Source organism: Dermacentor silvarum, chromosome 8 (assembly GCF_013339745.2).
Source record: "Dermacentor silvarum isolate Dsil-2018 chromosome 8, BIME_Dsil_1.4, whole genome shotgun sequence".
Lineage (NCBI taxonomy): Eukaryota > Metazoa > Arthropoda > Arachnida > Ixodida > Ixodidae > Dermacentor > Dermacentor silvarum.
Window position 1 is genome coordinate 32198142 of NC_051161.1, and position 16620 is coordinate 32214761.

Consider the following 16620-nt stretch of genomic DNA (forward strand, 5'->3'; position numbering starts at 1 on the left):
TAGCTGGTAAGCGTGCATGCAACAGGCACGGCGGCATTGGCTGTTGTTGGGAAACTTCCGAGACGCTCTTTCGCGCAGTAATGCCATTTGTCTTATTAAAAAGAATGCAGGTGGTGATTAAATGAAATGCAGCAAAGCTGTAGAAAAGCAGTAGCAAAGCTGTTCGACCATCTCGCGCAAAAACGCGATTCAACACGATCTGGCGGAACAGCTCACCATGCCAGGATTTTCTTGCGTCCTCGTTTTTTCACGCATCATTCACTGAACCACACTACTGGATGGTTCTGTACACGTACTAACGATCCTGACGGAGGATCAGCTTTATATGGGATGCCACGACCTATTCCACGGGCCGGCTGCAATTTGACGCGGTCACGAGGCAAAATATGCGCGCAAGATAACTAACGGCAACACATCAAGGAGCTGACAGCCCCAACCTTTTATTACATGCATATAGAGTGGAAAAATGGATTACTTACTCTGTAAGAAGGCACGGAATACGGACCGCTTCACAACGCGACCGGCCCCGAAAAACAGCCGCCATGAAAATAAACGGACGTGACATCATTGGTTATAGCGGACGTGACGTCATGGGTCGCACCAAACGTTTTGGGCACCTTTTGTTTGCTGCGACCGGGTCGCAGCAGTCACGGCCTTTCTTTTAGAGCACTTCTACTTGGTTTTCAGCGATGATATTTCGGAATCAGATAAAATAAGAGTTACAGAAATTGAAAATGTGATTTTCAAAAAATTGATTTTTAGCCATTTTTCGCGATGCGAAAGCCGCGTCCCCCCTTAATCGGGACGCACGCACTAGTGCTGTTTCGTCTCCTGTTCGCAACTAAGGCTAGCCCTATCATCGCTTGCACGTTTTAATTCCCCGTTGGTGCAATTGTCGGCGATAGACGCCGCCAAATCCGAGACTGTTTGGCGCAGTTAGGCGCAATTTTCGTCGATTGTATCAGGATGGCGCAGTAAATCCCATTTGGCGCACTTTGGCGCAGTTGGCGCAGGAGTGGAATCACTGCATTGGACACCAAAGTCCCTGGCAAGAAGGTTTATCGGACTCGGGAGTTCGAGCTGGTCGAGCGTTTTTAGGGTAAAAAGCATGGCAAAAAGGCACGAACTGCAAGGTCCACGCGAACTGTGCGTGGTGTGCGCCCGTGAAGCCGATTTGCAGCTCAGTCGAGTTGTAAACGGTGACAACTCTACTGCAACACGGTGGCTAGAATCCTATATAAAGCCCGTTTCACATGGTGCGATTTTGTCTGTGAATTCGCACGTGCGAATTCGCAGCTGCGGAAAATAGGCCGCCGGACCCTTCGTGCGTGCGTTTTTTCGATGTTCGGCGTGCTGAACCATAGCCTGGCTGAACTTCTCTGCGAAAAACACAGATGCGGTGGTAGCCACTGTAGCGGAGGAAACTGACGACCAATACGAGGCGGCTCGCTCATACGTCATCGCCAGTCAGAATGCTTAACGAGTATGCGAAAAACGCAGCTGCCGTAGATCCATGTGAACACAAGACTTCGCGCACAACGCACTCTTGGCGGTAATTATTTGGCAGCAAATTTTAACGCAAGGTTTGTACTTCGGGCAACACTTGTTGACCTTTTTTCACCGCAAGACTATTCTATGTATGGAACACGGGACAGCGAGCGAGAGAGCGGGCGCACTCACACACGCAGAGCTTTCGGCTGTCATGCAGCGAAGCCGTAATAAGCACTGTGGAATTGCCAGTTATGCGGTGAACTTAGAATTATTAAAAAATGAAAAATTCAACTTGCCACTGGTAAGCCAAATCCACAACCTTCGGTTCCCCGATTTCTCACGTTCGATCCACACGTATTGAATATCGGCGATTTGCTTCACCGTGTGTACACAAATACAGCGTGACCTAGAAATCTCTCCGATTACAAACATGCAGAAAGCAGAAAATATGACACATAGATGCATATCTTGAATTGCATGTGACATACGTAACTTTTTGTGTGTACGTACATATACTCACTGTTACTTCCTTTGTTACATGGCCCAGTGGCGAAACACAGTGGAATCTGACACCATTTACAAACATGTACTCAAACCAGGAGGAAGCCCAATGTTTCCTCTGGTATCATGAGACACAGTCACAAAAAAAAGTCCAGTGAGAATTCCAGACAGCATACCATAGACACCCACCAGACATTAAAAGCATCAGGGGCCGTATTCTGAAACGTTCGCCGAGGCGAAATCAGCGTGCGCGCTGATTGGCTGGTTGAGCAAAATTGAATGACGTCGGGCTCAACCACCCAATCAGCTCATCCAATTTTGCTAAAACAGCCAATCGGCGCACGCCTGAAAGGGAAAAAAAAGAAATTTCGCCTAGGCGAACGTTTCAGAATACGGCCCCAGGATGTGGTATGCGAAGTTTAAGGCAACAGGGAGTCTCTGTGACCTGTCTAGAACAGGAAGGCCTGGACCTAGTGTGCGGACAGCGAGAGACGCCTTTGTGAGAAGTCCCAAGAAGTCAGTCCGCAGAGCCTCATGCGAGTGGCAGATTCTGAAGACATCAGCTAGTGCACCGCATCCTACATAAACAACTTCTTTTCCGTGCGTACAAAGTCCAGATCATGCAGTCCCTCCAACCAAGGGTAATATTACAGTGCTCGTCATGACTTTGCTGTTGCCCTACTGGCCGAGATTGAGGAAGATGACTATCTGAAACGTGTCCTTTTCTCAGATGAGGCCACATTTCATTTGAACGGTGTCGTCAAGCAACACAATGCTAGGATCTGGGGGTCCGAGAATCCCCACGCTGTGTTTGAGACCGTCAGAGACAGACAGCCCTAAGCTGAATGTGTGGTGCGGTCTTATGCACAATAAAATCGTAGGACTTTTCTCTTCAGTGGAACAACAATCACAGCCAATACCTATCTTGATATGTTGCAGTTATTTGTTGTGCCACAGATTCAGGGCATTCTGGACTTCATTTTCCAACAAGATGGTGTGCCACCTCATTCGGGATTAGATGTCCGGGCCTATTTGGATACATTTCCGGGAAGATGGATTGGGCGTGGTGGTCCCATCAACTGGCCTCCATGATCACCGGAAATAACACCACTGGATTTCTTCCTTTGGGGTTACGTCAAGGACCGGGTTTACCAAACACCAGTGAACATTGCAGCATTACAGCGCAGAATTACTGACGTCATAACATCCATCTCTCACCAAATGTTGACCAACACATGGGTAGAATTGGAATATCGCCTGGATATCCTTCGGGCAGTGAAAGGATCACACGTCGAAATTTATTGTGTGTGTGTGCACAAAAACTTGAATATGTTACCTGCACTTCAAGATAAAAGATGAGTCTATGTGTCATATTTTCAATCGCTGCGTAATTGCGTACCACAATTACGCAGCGAGTTTGGCAGCTCCACACGCGACAAAAATGAGAAAATGACAGAGGCCTTAACCACAGTTTTCTACTTCACGCATTTTAAAACCCCGTACAAAGGTGTCAAACATTCTAGAATAAAAGCAGTACCCATTTTGCTGTCAAAGCTGCCATTCATATGGATAGGAAATGACCTCGCTGATTACCTTTGGTAAGAATTAAGGCAGGCATACCTTTTTGTTAGTAAAATCCCGAAATTGTGTAAGCTTGTGAAGCTTGAGATTGTGATAGCACCATACCAGGCCTCAGCGATGGTACTGTCTACTACATGAAAATTGAGAAAATTATGATCAGGGAAGAAGGATGACAAAGATACACAAGTATGACACTCCTACATTGCAACATAAATGCTCAATGCTGCAATGCATAAGTGATTCTTTTATTTCCAACATGTCTCATGATTTGGCCTTATCTGTAAGTGAGGCCAGAAGCTTTCCAACTTCTTCCAGAGCATCTCTGAGGAAAGGAAATAAAAACATTTGTGGATTAATCATGCGGCACCATCTTGCAAGAAACAATGTCACTGGCACAACTTTCTCTTCAATAAAAGAAGTAAATTCCTTCGCACCAAATGCTTGGCCGTCTCCATCTTCCCAAGGCCATAAAAGCTAAATGGGTAGGCATTCAAATTTTCCGATAAATACTGTACGTCTCTTATTAGTTAGGTGCCAAAGGTTTCAAAGATTAATCGCTTTTTGGTCTTACAATGCCCCCCCCCCCCAAAAAAAAAATAAAATAAAAAAAAAATCAAGCCTTTCTTAGCTATATCTTGTGTGAAATAATTCCCCCTCTCTGTTAGCAGTGAGGGGGGAGGGAAATTAGGCACTCATCCTGAATAATATTTAAATTTGTATCATATGCAGGATGTTACAATAAACTGGAATCTTCTAAACCAAGGAAAAAGTGACATTCCATTACAATAGCTGCTTCTGCCCTTGTCACAAAACATTGGGAATATACGAGAGTGGCATTACCACAAAGTGTGAACAGTTCAGCTGCATGCAAGCAAACTTCATGAGCAACAACACCAGTTTTGCACGTAAGTACTGATGCTAGACTTACAGCATAAATGGTCATTGTAAGCTCCTGTTGCTGCGATTTTCAAGTTCGTTTGTTAACATGGAACACACACCACTGCTGAGTGAAGTGAGCTACCTGCTCTGAAAGTAGACCAGAGGTGGCCATGAGTAACTCGCACATTATTTTGGTTGAAACACCCTTATTTCTTCTTTTTTTTTCTTCAATGGAATAGAAGAGATTGCCTGCTACGGTAAATTACAATTCCTTCTTTTTGTGTGTGTCTTACTTTCCTATACTTTTTGTTTTCTCTCCTCTTTCAGACAGTGCCTTTTGTGGACACTTCAAAATATTGTGGTTGTGTTCACACGGTAATAGGTCATTGTTATGCTCATTAAGAACAGTCATGTAGGACACTCCGTTTATTGAATAGTAAAAACCAGTCAAAAGATGAATTACAGAGAAGAGACGTGGCACACACAACTACTCGTCGTTGTGTGTCCAGTCGTGTGTGCCCACGTCTCTTCTCTGTACTTCGTCTTTTGACTAGTTTTTACAATTCAGTATGTACCAACTGACCCTGATAGCTACTCTACTCCATTTACTGGCTGGCTGGTCAGCTGGTTCATTGACCACATTTTCATTCACCAGAGATAATAGAGAGAAAGTGAACAATTATATTATATTAATTATTTCAGAGAACTGCTGGACAGGAAGTACTGGTATGCAAGAAATGGTAGTTTGTAAAATCTCACACATAAACTTGCACCTTACAGTTGCACCTAGCACTTGGTAGTTCAAGAGCACTTATCACTTATGTACCTGGCGTGCATATCCGGTCCCAAGGCAGAGGAAGCACAGAGGCCCTCCAGGTGCTGCTGGTAGAGTCGCAGAAAGCGTGTTAACAACTCCAGCTGTGGAAGCTGGCTCCCCCGCAGCCATGCTGTTGGCAACGTTGACACGAGCTGCATACGGAAGCAACACAAATGGAGCCAATGGATGCATTACAAACGCTGGCAAGGCCTTGGTGCTCAATCACAGATGAACGAACTAGGATTAAGCACGACGTCATGAAGCCAGTGTTTGCAAGCCAACTCTCTGCGAAGTCATCCCCTTCGCTTTTTCTCTCTCCCAAGCACCCAAAATTTGAACCAACATGTTACCGAGCTGTGTCATGGGTGAGCTCGACTCAGAACAGTATGTTTTATTCCCAGTAGATTTTAATCAAAGCGTACTTCCCCAGGTACTTTGCCAACTGCACTGTGCACTGTGCATACTTGTGCAACTACTGTCATTACATGCGATACATTTATCTTCGTAGCCACGTGCAAGTGTGACTGCCACGCATTGCTATTGCACCTGCTGTCTTGTCGGAAGAGCGCACGCTGAATGCGACGATAGTAGACACTAAAATTTACCGCAGCATGATCGCGTACTGGGCAGATTTTTTTTTAACTTAATTTTTATCATGTAATGCTCCCTCCTATTTGCTCCTTTTTTTCTTCTCTCTCCCTCTCCATGTGCACAACTCACTCTCTTCCATACTGGTCCAGATTACACACAATGGCTGTCTAAACCTGCCTTATGATTGTGTTTGTTGTGCACAAATGCATGGTGTAGTGTTTCTGCGTCAAACATGCATAAAATAATCGGGCAGCTTTTTCCTCACTGCCTTTGTGAAAAATTATGATATCCACCAGTTTCGAAGGAAAGTAAAATGACCTTAGTCATGACCAGTCTAAGAGCAACAGAGCAAAGGCTGACTTACTGCCAAATGTTTCTGATGCACAAAATGAACAACTTGATTCCAAACTTGTTGAGGTTTTACCTTCACAAACACGTCTCTTTATTCCCAACTCCACCCAGTCCCAATGGGAGGCCACACTAGGCCTGGATGACCAGCGACAGCTGGTGAACCAGGCCCGCTCGGCAGCCAAGACCACAGGAGCCCTGGTGTAAGGGCCCCTCCCGCGAGGACAAGACGCACTTCAAATTATTTCGCTTTTAATAAAGTTTATTGAAAACTTTATTGAACACTTGTTGTTGAACACACCGTTCAACAAACTTGGAAACAAAGTGCTCACTTGGCAAAGTTGTGGCCATAAGTAGTAATGCTACAAAGCAAGCCAGTCATAAATGTGACCGTAAAACAAAAGAGCTCATGTTGGCAAATGTTCTCATGCTTGCGAACCCCTGATATAGCTCTTTGCACCAAAAGCAGCGTTTTCCTGAAGTTCAGGTTAACCACTACACATCCCTGGCAATATGTTCCTTTCCAGAAAGAAATAGTTGTCGACAGACAGAGCTAAGCAGAGAAAGTGTCAGTATCTCCAAATTGGGATTAGGGAATTGCACTTCAGCTGCTATCAGAGATGCACACAACAATTCAGAGTGATAGACCTCTGCTGTCACACATTATCTGCCAGAGGAAGCATTCCAGCCCTCGTGACACAGTACAAAGCTTAACCTTGTGAGGATCACGACTTACATTTACGGCAGCAGAAACAAGTCTGAAATGGCCAAATTTAAAGTGCATGCCTTTTTGGAATGAAATGCCAACTCAGCACTCCCTGTGAGGTGCTGCTACATTCCATCAGTTCCAAAGAAATGTTTATTGTGCTGCCACCTCTTGGCTTCTGCCAGAACTAATTTTTCACTTGACACTGTAGTGGCTGCCGCTATGGTGGCCTCGAAGCATGCGTGTTTCACCTTGTTCACTGCCGCATGCTCATGCCAGTGCTTGCACACTTTAGCTTTGGTACCCTTCCATGAGCAATTTCAAGTTATATAGTTGTCGCAAAAATTGATATGATAGGTTATGACTGTCGTTATACGCGGGCTCTCACGAAGAAAAGATACTGTACGCGTGCGTCTCTTTTGCAAGATGAGCAAGAACTGATTGCAGCTCATTTAGCAATGCAAAAAACAATTACTACAAGTGTCTCACTTTGATGGGTTTTTCTGATGGACACACAAACACTGACTTTACTTGTGAGCGCTAACATGGCATGCCTCATTGTCACTATGGCTGTGTGTGCAGGTTGTTTCAAAGCTACATCAAAAATGAAAATAAGTTACGTGAATTTGGATATATTTGAAAGGAAGTACTTACCGTATTTTCCGGTGTACTAAGACGCATTTTTTTTTCAGAATTTTTCGTCGGTGTGTCTTATAGAACGGTGCGCGACTTATGTAAGTTTTTTTTTTTTTTTCGGGAAAACTGCCGTCAAAATCGGAATTCGATGTTATGGCCACGCAAAGCACGCTGGTTGGCTTAACTGCTCCAGGTTCTGTGTGCGATATCGAGGTGCCGGGTTCTTTTCGTGATCGAGTTCCTGAGCGCTGTGCGAGAAGGATGGAGCAGCAACGCAAGCGGCGGCAGGACGACTGCGAGTCGACCAACCCCGAAGTTCGTCGCATCTGCAGATCGCTATTAAGAGACAGCACGCGCCACTGCGCAAACTACGCAGTTGCTACCTGAGTACAAGCCACCCCCCACCATCCGCGCTAGTGCGCCTTCACGCTTTCCTTCCTTGTGCGCAATTCGGCTCAGCGTCGCACGCTTTCACTCGCACCTACAGCACACGGTGCATGGGGACGATGTTATCGCCCTTGGATATCACCTCCTTTCCTTGAACTTTATACGGAACATCGCGGCAGACACGACGTCGAAAATGCGCCGGGAGTGGCAATCTATGGCACTCATATGCTTGCGCGTGACCCGTGTTCATGGAGTGAAACATCACTGTAATTTTTTTAAATCGCTTACCGAACGAACAGCTGCGTCTTATACACCAGTGCGACTTATATACGTCTTTTTCTTTAAAAAACTGCCGTTTTGAGGGGTCTTATACAAAGGTGCGAGTTATAGACCGGAAAATACGGTAACACAGTGGACCCTTATATAATTAATGAAGAATTTTCTTTGTCACACAATTTCTTTGTAATTTTAATTTCACCCAAAAATTGTTTGCTGGTTTTTTCTTGAAATATGTTGGGCTGCAATAGAAAGGTTGGCCCCATGGGGATGCATGTCACGAAGGAAAAAAAAATTCTTTCAAATGGTTGGTTAAGGATGGACAAGGCCGGGCACTCACGCGGGTGCATTTCTCAACTGTGTCCCTTTGAGAGAGGCCGGCCTGCAGGGCCACAATGAGGTAACGATTCAGCAGGCTGCACAGGGAAAGCTCCTTGAGTGGCTCCTCAGCTAGCAGGCCTTGCCAGCTGAGTACATTCTTCATAAGCTGAAACACCCCAAACGCCCCAAAGCAAAATTCAGGCTACAAGAGATGTCGCAATGGAAGGCTCAGGATTGACTCTGGACAACCGGGGGTTCTCTTATGTGCCCCCAATGCACAGCACACAGGCATTTTTTCATTCTACCTCCTGGAAGGCTCAGGATTGACTCTGGACAACCGGGGGTTCTCTTATGTGCCCCCAATGCACAGCACACAGGCATTTTTTCATTCTACCTCCAATTGGGATGTGACTGTGACTGCAAGGAATCGAATCCATGACCTCACGAACCAGCATCAGAACACCATAGCCGCCAAATAACAGCTGCATACACTAATTAAGACCACCCTGCTTTCATCTACGGAATAGAGTGCACTCTGTGATAGGGTGATTCTGTATTACATGTATACCTGTATAGTACACTAAAGTTCATTGCTTTAACCAGTTATTATCAAAGTATCATTACAAATGGACTGCGTTGCATTTCATTGCAACAATTCGTCAATGGTATAGCAAGTTCTTAACATGGCAGTCTAAAACTGTGTTTCCAAATGCAGTGTTTTACTCCACGTCTGCCAAATGCAGAATTCATGCTCTCCTGTATGTCACCGATTGAGCAGTGTTTGAGTGGCACTGTGTGCAACCACGAAAAAAATGGCTGTACAGGCATGCAATAACTTTCAAGGTGGTAGCAAGTATCAATCAAAACTGAAACAGAGTAGGTGCCGAAATTGTTGACAACTTCTCATGCTATAACAACCACAGCATAGATTGAAGGAACTTGTTTTAAACCATGAATGTCACAAGATCACAGAATAATGTCACAGCAGCTGAGTACGGGATCTTTACTATAAAAGCAGCTCTCCATGTCTGTGTCCTAGTTTTCTCCTACTTGTATTTTAAAAGTTTAAAAGCACTAGAGTGCGTACAAGCATGTTCTGTTTTCAAGTGTTACAAAACTCGGTAAAACCTTTCTCTTCGCTTGCCTTTTGCTGTCAATACACACCTTAAGGCAGGACCAGAACTGGCGGTGAAAGAAGGCCGCAGGCGCCCCTGACCTGTTCTCCAGGACCCTGCAAAGGTGGCAGAGCATGTGTGGTCACAATGAAAACAAGGCTTGCAGGGTCACTCACTCTTTGGGATAGAGGGGAATGTAGACATCTTCCTCCAAAGCTCGACTAATACGTGCCGCCACCTTGGCCAAGAAGTTCTGCAATTTCAATAAGGGAAAACAAGTTCTTAAAGGCTCTTAATGGCCAACTGCAGCGAAATTTCACTTTGGCTAAATTAGTAATAAATGAGTAGTATATACCACAGAAGCAATTTTAGCAAAGCTGCAGGGCTGGCAAGTGTTAAAGTTTCTTAACAGCAGCCCTTTAATAGTACTTAAGCAGACGACGCATGCACTTGGTGGTTAGCGGCTATGGCATAAGCCCCAGCACCATCATCTCAGAGATTTTTCAGTGCACCTTGGGGAGCCGCAGGCAATGCCTAATCTCAGACGCCATGCTAACAAGTAGTGCGATCTGAGTCGTGCGACACTTTCGGCGAGCAATATTCACGGCGTACCTTCTTTTTTTTTTTTTTTTTCCAGTTTCGGTATTAAAAGTGTCTACTTTGGAGCATTTCGCAATGCATCCACCAATTTTTCAACAGTAAAAATTGCATGGTGGTTTTTTTGTAAATACAATATCCGAGTCTAGGCTCTTTACGTGGCCAGCAATTTCGTTGCAGTTTGCGTTAAAAACTCTTTCCCTACCATAGGGAATATACCGTATTTACTCGCATCATGAACGCAGTCGCGTAATGAACGCACCCCCCACTTTTCCAATCAAGTAGTGTGTTTTCCCTTTTCCTCGCATAATGAATGCAACCTGAACTTGCTGCCGTGAAGTAGGCGAGACACGGTACGATTCGGCGTCTGATATGGCGACCAGCAGGTACGACTGTATCTGACGCTGAATCGTACCGTGTGTCTCCTAATTGTGTGGACACTCCAGGCGCATTTTTACCGTCAGCGCCGACAATTGCGACTCAAGCTCCTCTTTCGAGGGAGGAAAGCGAGGAGGAAATGCACCATATTTCCTCGCGTGCATGGCACCGGGGGGAGGGGAGGGAGGGAAGCGGCGCAGCGTGGCACAGCAAATGCACCGCCGTGGCTTATCTTGAAAGCGATCTGCATGCGATGGTGGCTTATACCTTTGTGCGTGCTCCGTTCTCGCCGCTCAGTTTGCATTGAAGCGATACACAGCACGAAGGTCACTTTGCTCGCTGTTGCTGCCGCGCTTTCTCACGCCAACGTTTTGACAGCGAGAGTCCGCGGTCATTGAGTGTGATGTGTTCATGTTTACCTGTGCGCACTGACACCATGCTTGTTAAATGACGTAGTTAGCAAATGTTTCAAGTTTACACGGCCGTAACACTATTGTCCTTACTTCGTGTAGCTGTCTACGCATTTTTCGGGTGAAACTGCGACTTCTTTAGAGGTGGCCTCAGAAAAATCTCTTAAAATTTTACCCCGCCTAATAAACACACCCCCCAACTTCTCACACATTTTTCGGGAAAAAAAGCGCATTCATTATGCAAGTAAGTGCAGTAGGTGTTTTTTGTAGGTTACGACAGATTATTTTTTCTGAAGGAACTACTGCGCTTAAGATTTTATGTAATATATAAACAAAAGGCAGAATGAATGCAGTTTTCATGCATAAATCTTTTATTAACGAGATCTATGTCATAAAAAAGTTATAAATTGCAAAAATCAAGATTGTGGGATAAAATTTAACAAAGTTTTAAAGACATGCTTGTATCTACTCAGAAGAAAATATAACAAAAATTACGAGATATAAAAAATGTATTGCCATCTAATAGGCAATACCTCTGAAAAAATCGAAATTTTTCATTTAACAGGTATTTCCCTACAAAAATTTAACTGCAAGCACTACAGTTGGGCGTGGAGGGCTGCGGCCGCCGATGTTATGAGCTGGTTTGCGTCGTCGTCCTCCTCAGAGTCAAAAGTTAGACGAAAAATCAGCATCCTCAGACTTGCTGCTGCTCTATCCATCGATAAAATCAGTCTCAAATGCAGCGGAATCACGATACCTGGGATCTTTCGAAGCGCGCGCACCGCTCTTGAAGGGGGCCGTTTTTGCTTTCTACTTTGACAATCGTGCAACTTTGAAGTGTGTTCAAAAATTACCGCCTCGCAGGAAAAAGGCGAACTGCTTAGAAAACAAAAATATAGTTCTCTTCCTTCATGTCCAATGGCGCAGTGTGTCTGTGAGCGGAGCAGAAAGTCTTGAAAGCGGCGTTTCAAACCATCGATAGCGGGCTAACAATGCCCAATGGACGTGGTACGGAAAGAGTTGAGCACTGTGACAAAGAGAGATTAAATTATGTACTTTTGCTTACCTCTATCTTTTAAAATAGAGTTGGTCATATTTTATACATTAAAGAAATAAACAAACACACGAGAACACACATAACTTCACATGTAAGGGTGCTATTGACTGACGACTTGCAGTTTGATTTGTTGCTGTTAAGTCATCTAATATCTGGTCAGTGGACAGAATGACAATTTGATCCAACCATGTAGGTACCCCTCAAATTGACTTATTCATATATCTCAAATGCCATATGGTACAACAAATTGCATTAGTGGCAGCCAAATGAGACTGTGAGGGGCAAGCCTATCTGTTCGTGGCATCATATTGTTCTCACGGTGTGAAGCAGAAATAAGCAGAAGCAAAGAATAAAAGTAACATCTATAAGCACTCATTTCACAATTACATGTTTGTTATTTGCATTTCTTCGAGCACTTGGCTGTCACTGGTGGTACACAGTGTTCCATCGCATTATAACTGTAAAAATGTATTTTAACTAAGGGTGTGAGAATATTTCAAATTTCATAAACAAATCAAATAGTTCTGCTTATTCAATTCATATTTGACATGAGAATTCGTTATTAGAAACTGTCAAATATTCATTATGTTTTAATATGAGGGACGAGCCTCAGAGGAGAAAGGTGGATGCAAGCAGGAACTTTTACAAATGACTCTGCTGCAGGAGAGTGTCGGTTGTTGTGCAGAGGCACCAGTTTCTGAGCAAACATATGAGGCAGATAACTGCTGCTAAAGAACCTCCAGTCATTCAATACACATGCCTGGCTTCTAAGGCAGCATAAGAATCCATTGTCTCGATTTAGGCTGTGGAGATGGATTTGCACGAGGCTCATGCATTTGTTGAGGTGCCATTCCTTTTTTTCCATTACTGTTATGTGATGGTGTTCCAATAATTGAAAGTAGTTGTTTGTCACAAGCTTCTCATTTGACTGAACGTCCAGTTGTGAACAGCATTACACGAATGCATCAAATTATGTTGAAAGCAGTCGTTTGTCACAAGCTTCTCATTTGACTGAACGTCCAGTTGCGAACGGCATTACACGAATGCATCAAATTATGCTGCTATGAAGAGACAAGATGGAAAAGCAATCCCTTTGAGCAGTCATCTTTACTCCTCCTCCATTTCATCTTCCCGCCACCAGTCCTTCACTCGCAAGTCAGCTTCATTTTCTTTAAAATCTAAATAAGCTTTTTCTTTCTTTTTGTTTAGAAATTATAACATATTTGGCATTCAATTCAATATTCGTTAGTAGGGTTTCTTTTTGAATATTGAAAAATTCACAAACTTTACTATCACACACCACTGCTCTTAAGTTCTCAAATGTCATGAGGGTAGCCCATACGTTACATCTGCACAAATGTAGCAAACGCAGTGAGAGGAGTACATGCTTCTATGGAAACAGAAACAGCAAATGAAGGTAACGCAAACCTGTAGGTGCCGACTTTGGGCATTGACTGTTGGGTAATCCTCAACCAGCTTCTTGGCTGTCCGCACCAGGTTCAGTGTCTGGGTGCTGGACATGGGGTCCCAGACCTTCTCTGCCAGTGCTGTATACAACATATATTCATGACTTTCATGCTTCACCACTTTAGAAAATACAGCAGTGACATGCACTCTGCAGTAGAAACTTCACACGTCTCCATTATACTGTGACCAACATTACAAAACAAATCAAGTAGTCTTACTTGTTTTTTCGAGCACAAAACATGATGAAAGATGAGAACAGTTCTGTGCGTATTAAGGTGCGACATGAGACAACAAAGTGATAGCCACAGGACATATGCTGTGTTGTCACTGTGCTATCACTCTGTTCTCATCTCTACTCGTCTTGCCTCTTGCAGCACTTACAAATATGCATCTTCCCATCTTGCAGCAGCTCTGTTATTTGTGTGAAAAGTGAGCTTTCAGAAAGTGACAGCTCATAAAAAGTTCAAGAACTCTGTGTTGGTGACTGAGGCCAACTTGAGAGACATTCCAAAAGAACACACAATCTGCGATCAGTATTGATCTGAGATTAGCCAAAAAGACTGCAGGAGCCCAAGTCCACAACAAGCTCAGCACAAGCATTACGTAGAAAAGAAACTTAGCTGTTATAAATTTTTGCATTTGCTGCTTGTTTCTTGCTTCTCAATCGTATAGTCTTATGTTACACGTACAGCAACCACACAAGAGCCAATCAGTTTGGTTGCCTTGCCACAGATATGCTCGCTTGTCACTAAAAAAAGTTGCTTCAGTAGGAGAAAGCTGACAGACCAGCCATCTTTGGCAGAAGGACACGCTCCACAACGCGTGGCAGCAGGCACAGGTCGGGGTCATCTGGAGTGTCCTCGCCGTAGAATAGGAGTGCTTCGTACCAGCCACAGCCCTCTGGACTCTCAGGTTTCTGCACATAATATTGCCACAAGAATTGATGTATGCAGGCAGGCAGACAGGAAGAATTGCTTCAAAGACAGAAATTTTGCTACATGAACTTGGCAACTGCAAAGAAAAGCACAACTTCGTAGCAGCCATGGCATAGGCCATAGCACGTAGCAGCCACGGCAACACTTCTAGAAAGCATGGACGGTAATCACTCAATCAAATGGTACCACTTTCAATCGGCCCTTCATTCATAGCACATCATCAGTTTCTGAACCATTTAATGGCCATCGCCACAATTCCGAATTGTGCTAGCTGCCTCCTGTTCATCAGATAAAGACAGGCTTATCATGCTGGGGCCTATAGCACTCGCAATACAATACCAATCCGATACCACGATCATGTCTCGTGCAAAGGCTGGAGCTTAAAACCTTGACAGCAGACAAAAAGCTGACACGGTAACATTCATGGCAGGGTAAAAGTAAGAAATACAAAATGCATGTGGCAGTATGAGATAGCACAGGCCTCCCAGTCTGTCAATAAGCTTAAGAAGTGGCCGTTTTAGTAACGTGCAATTCATTAGATGACACAATGTGGTACAACATACCCTTGACAAGCCGGAAAAAAAATATGGGCACAGTGTACTACCACTGTGTATTACTACCGTGCATGTTCCTTTTTTTAAATAAAGCTCTGGTTAACCACTACCTTTCGCTATATATACCACATAACTTCTACCTTTTATATGAGCAAAACCAAGATGATAACACATCTCCGATCTCACAAAGTTTTCAGTACACGTGCTCCCTCTCTAAATTTAAGCATAATGCTTATTTAGCAGAGCAGAAACCCTGCTTTACTGAAATGTTCTTCCCTTCTGCAATGAATAAATAAACAGTTTTCCCTAGCATGATAATGCTGGTCTAATAATGCAGTCAGAAACTTTTTTTTTTTAATTCTGGGATTTTACACGCCAAAACCACGATTTGATTATGAGGCACACCGTAGTGAGGGACTCTGGATTAATTGTGACTACCTGGGGTTCTTTAACGTGCACCCAATGCATGGTACATGGGTATTTTTGCATTTCACCCCCATCGAAATGCGGCTGGGATTCAATCCCGTGCCCTCGGGCTTAGTAGCGCAATGCCACAGCCACTATGCCACCATGGCGGGTAGTCAGAAACTCTAAATGCTTCTGAGTAATTTGAAGGCAGTGAAGTAGTAAGTGAAGGTAGCACACTCAGCAAATTGTCTTACACTGAAGCAGAATGGAAATGAAACAGTGTTAAAACAAGCTGGCGGCCAAAAACATTTGGCAAGCAGCACCTTGTCCATCCTTAAATCTAGATATTGCTTTCTTTACACTTTATTTATTGGGGCGATTCCATGCGACACACCAGACATTGAACTCGACTATCCCCAATTTCTCCCTAAAAAACTGTGATTGTTCTTGTTATTGTAACAGGTGTTTCTGCAAAGTATTTTGGCTACTAAAATGTTTAACTTTCGGTGGCTTCCTATTCGGTCCAGCATGTGTCAAACATCCCTTTAGGGCAACCTAGAGGAAAAACTTTGTGGCTATAATTAAATCCTCACTGATGTAGTTTTACATTCAGAAGTTGCACAGTTGGCTATGAGGGACGCCATAGTGAATGACTCTCGGTTAGTCTATACTCTGTATACTCCTAACAACCAACAATGTATCTTGTATGAATAATAAACTGAAACTGAAATGGTGGAAGAACAGACAGGTGTCTCAACAATACCCGAAAGCTGGTTCCTTTCGTGTTCGTAGTTTACGCCTCTCCCGCTAGGGGCGCTACAGAATAAGGGGCATCATTTTTCAGTACGAAAGCATGGAACTCTATGGTGCAATCGCTACGAACATGTATTAAAATGGGGAAAGGTTCCAACAACAACAAAAAGCAAGGAACTGCGGCTTGCCAAGTGCAGCAATGTGCACACTAAGCATGCATGCTAACCACGCACACTGCTGCTAACCGCGAAAGTTACCTTTATTATAGGTCATTCTAATCTAGAGTATCTTGCAAGTTATTCTATTCTAATCTCTTATTTACGCCAAGTAGTGTCCCGCCTAGTCTAGTGAACGCTAACATGGCACGCTGGGGCAAAAATGAAGAAAACACAAGTACATGACTGTACAAACA

At 44.0% G+C, this 16620-nt stretch overlaps 1 protein-coding gene across 1 annotated transcript in view; it reads right to left on the bottom strand.

Annotated features, from left to right (window-relative positions):
• Positions 1–3740: 3740 nt before the first annotated feature.
• The window catches only part of LOC119460972 (PAX3- and PAX7-binding protein 1), a 34689-nt gene continuing 21809 nt past the window's right edge, over positions 3741–16620 (bottom strand). The window contains exons 13-19 of the mRNA XM_037722134.2: positions 14345–14474; positions 13520–13638; positions 9826–9902; positions 9699–9765; positions 8554–8700; positions 5279–5421; positions 3741–3895 (exon numbers count right to left, since the gene is read on the bottom strand). Coding sequence (XP_037578062.1) covers positions 3835–3895; positions 5279–5421; positions 8554–8700; positions 9699–9765; positions 9826–9902; positions 13520–13638; positions 14345–14474 — 744 coding nt within the window. The 3' untranslated portion in view covers positions 3741–3834. The remainder of the gene's footprint in view (positions 3896–5278; positions 5422–8553; positions 8701–9698; positions 9766–9825; positions 9903–13519; positions 13639–14344; positions 14475–16620) is intronic.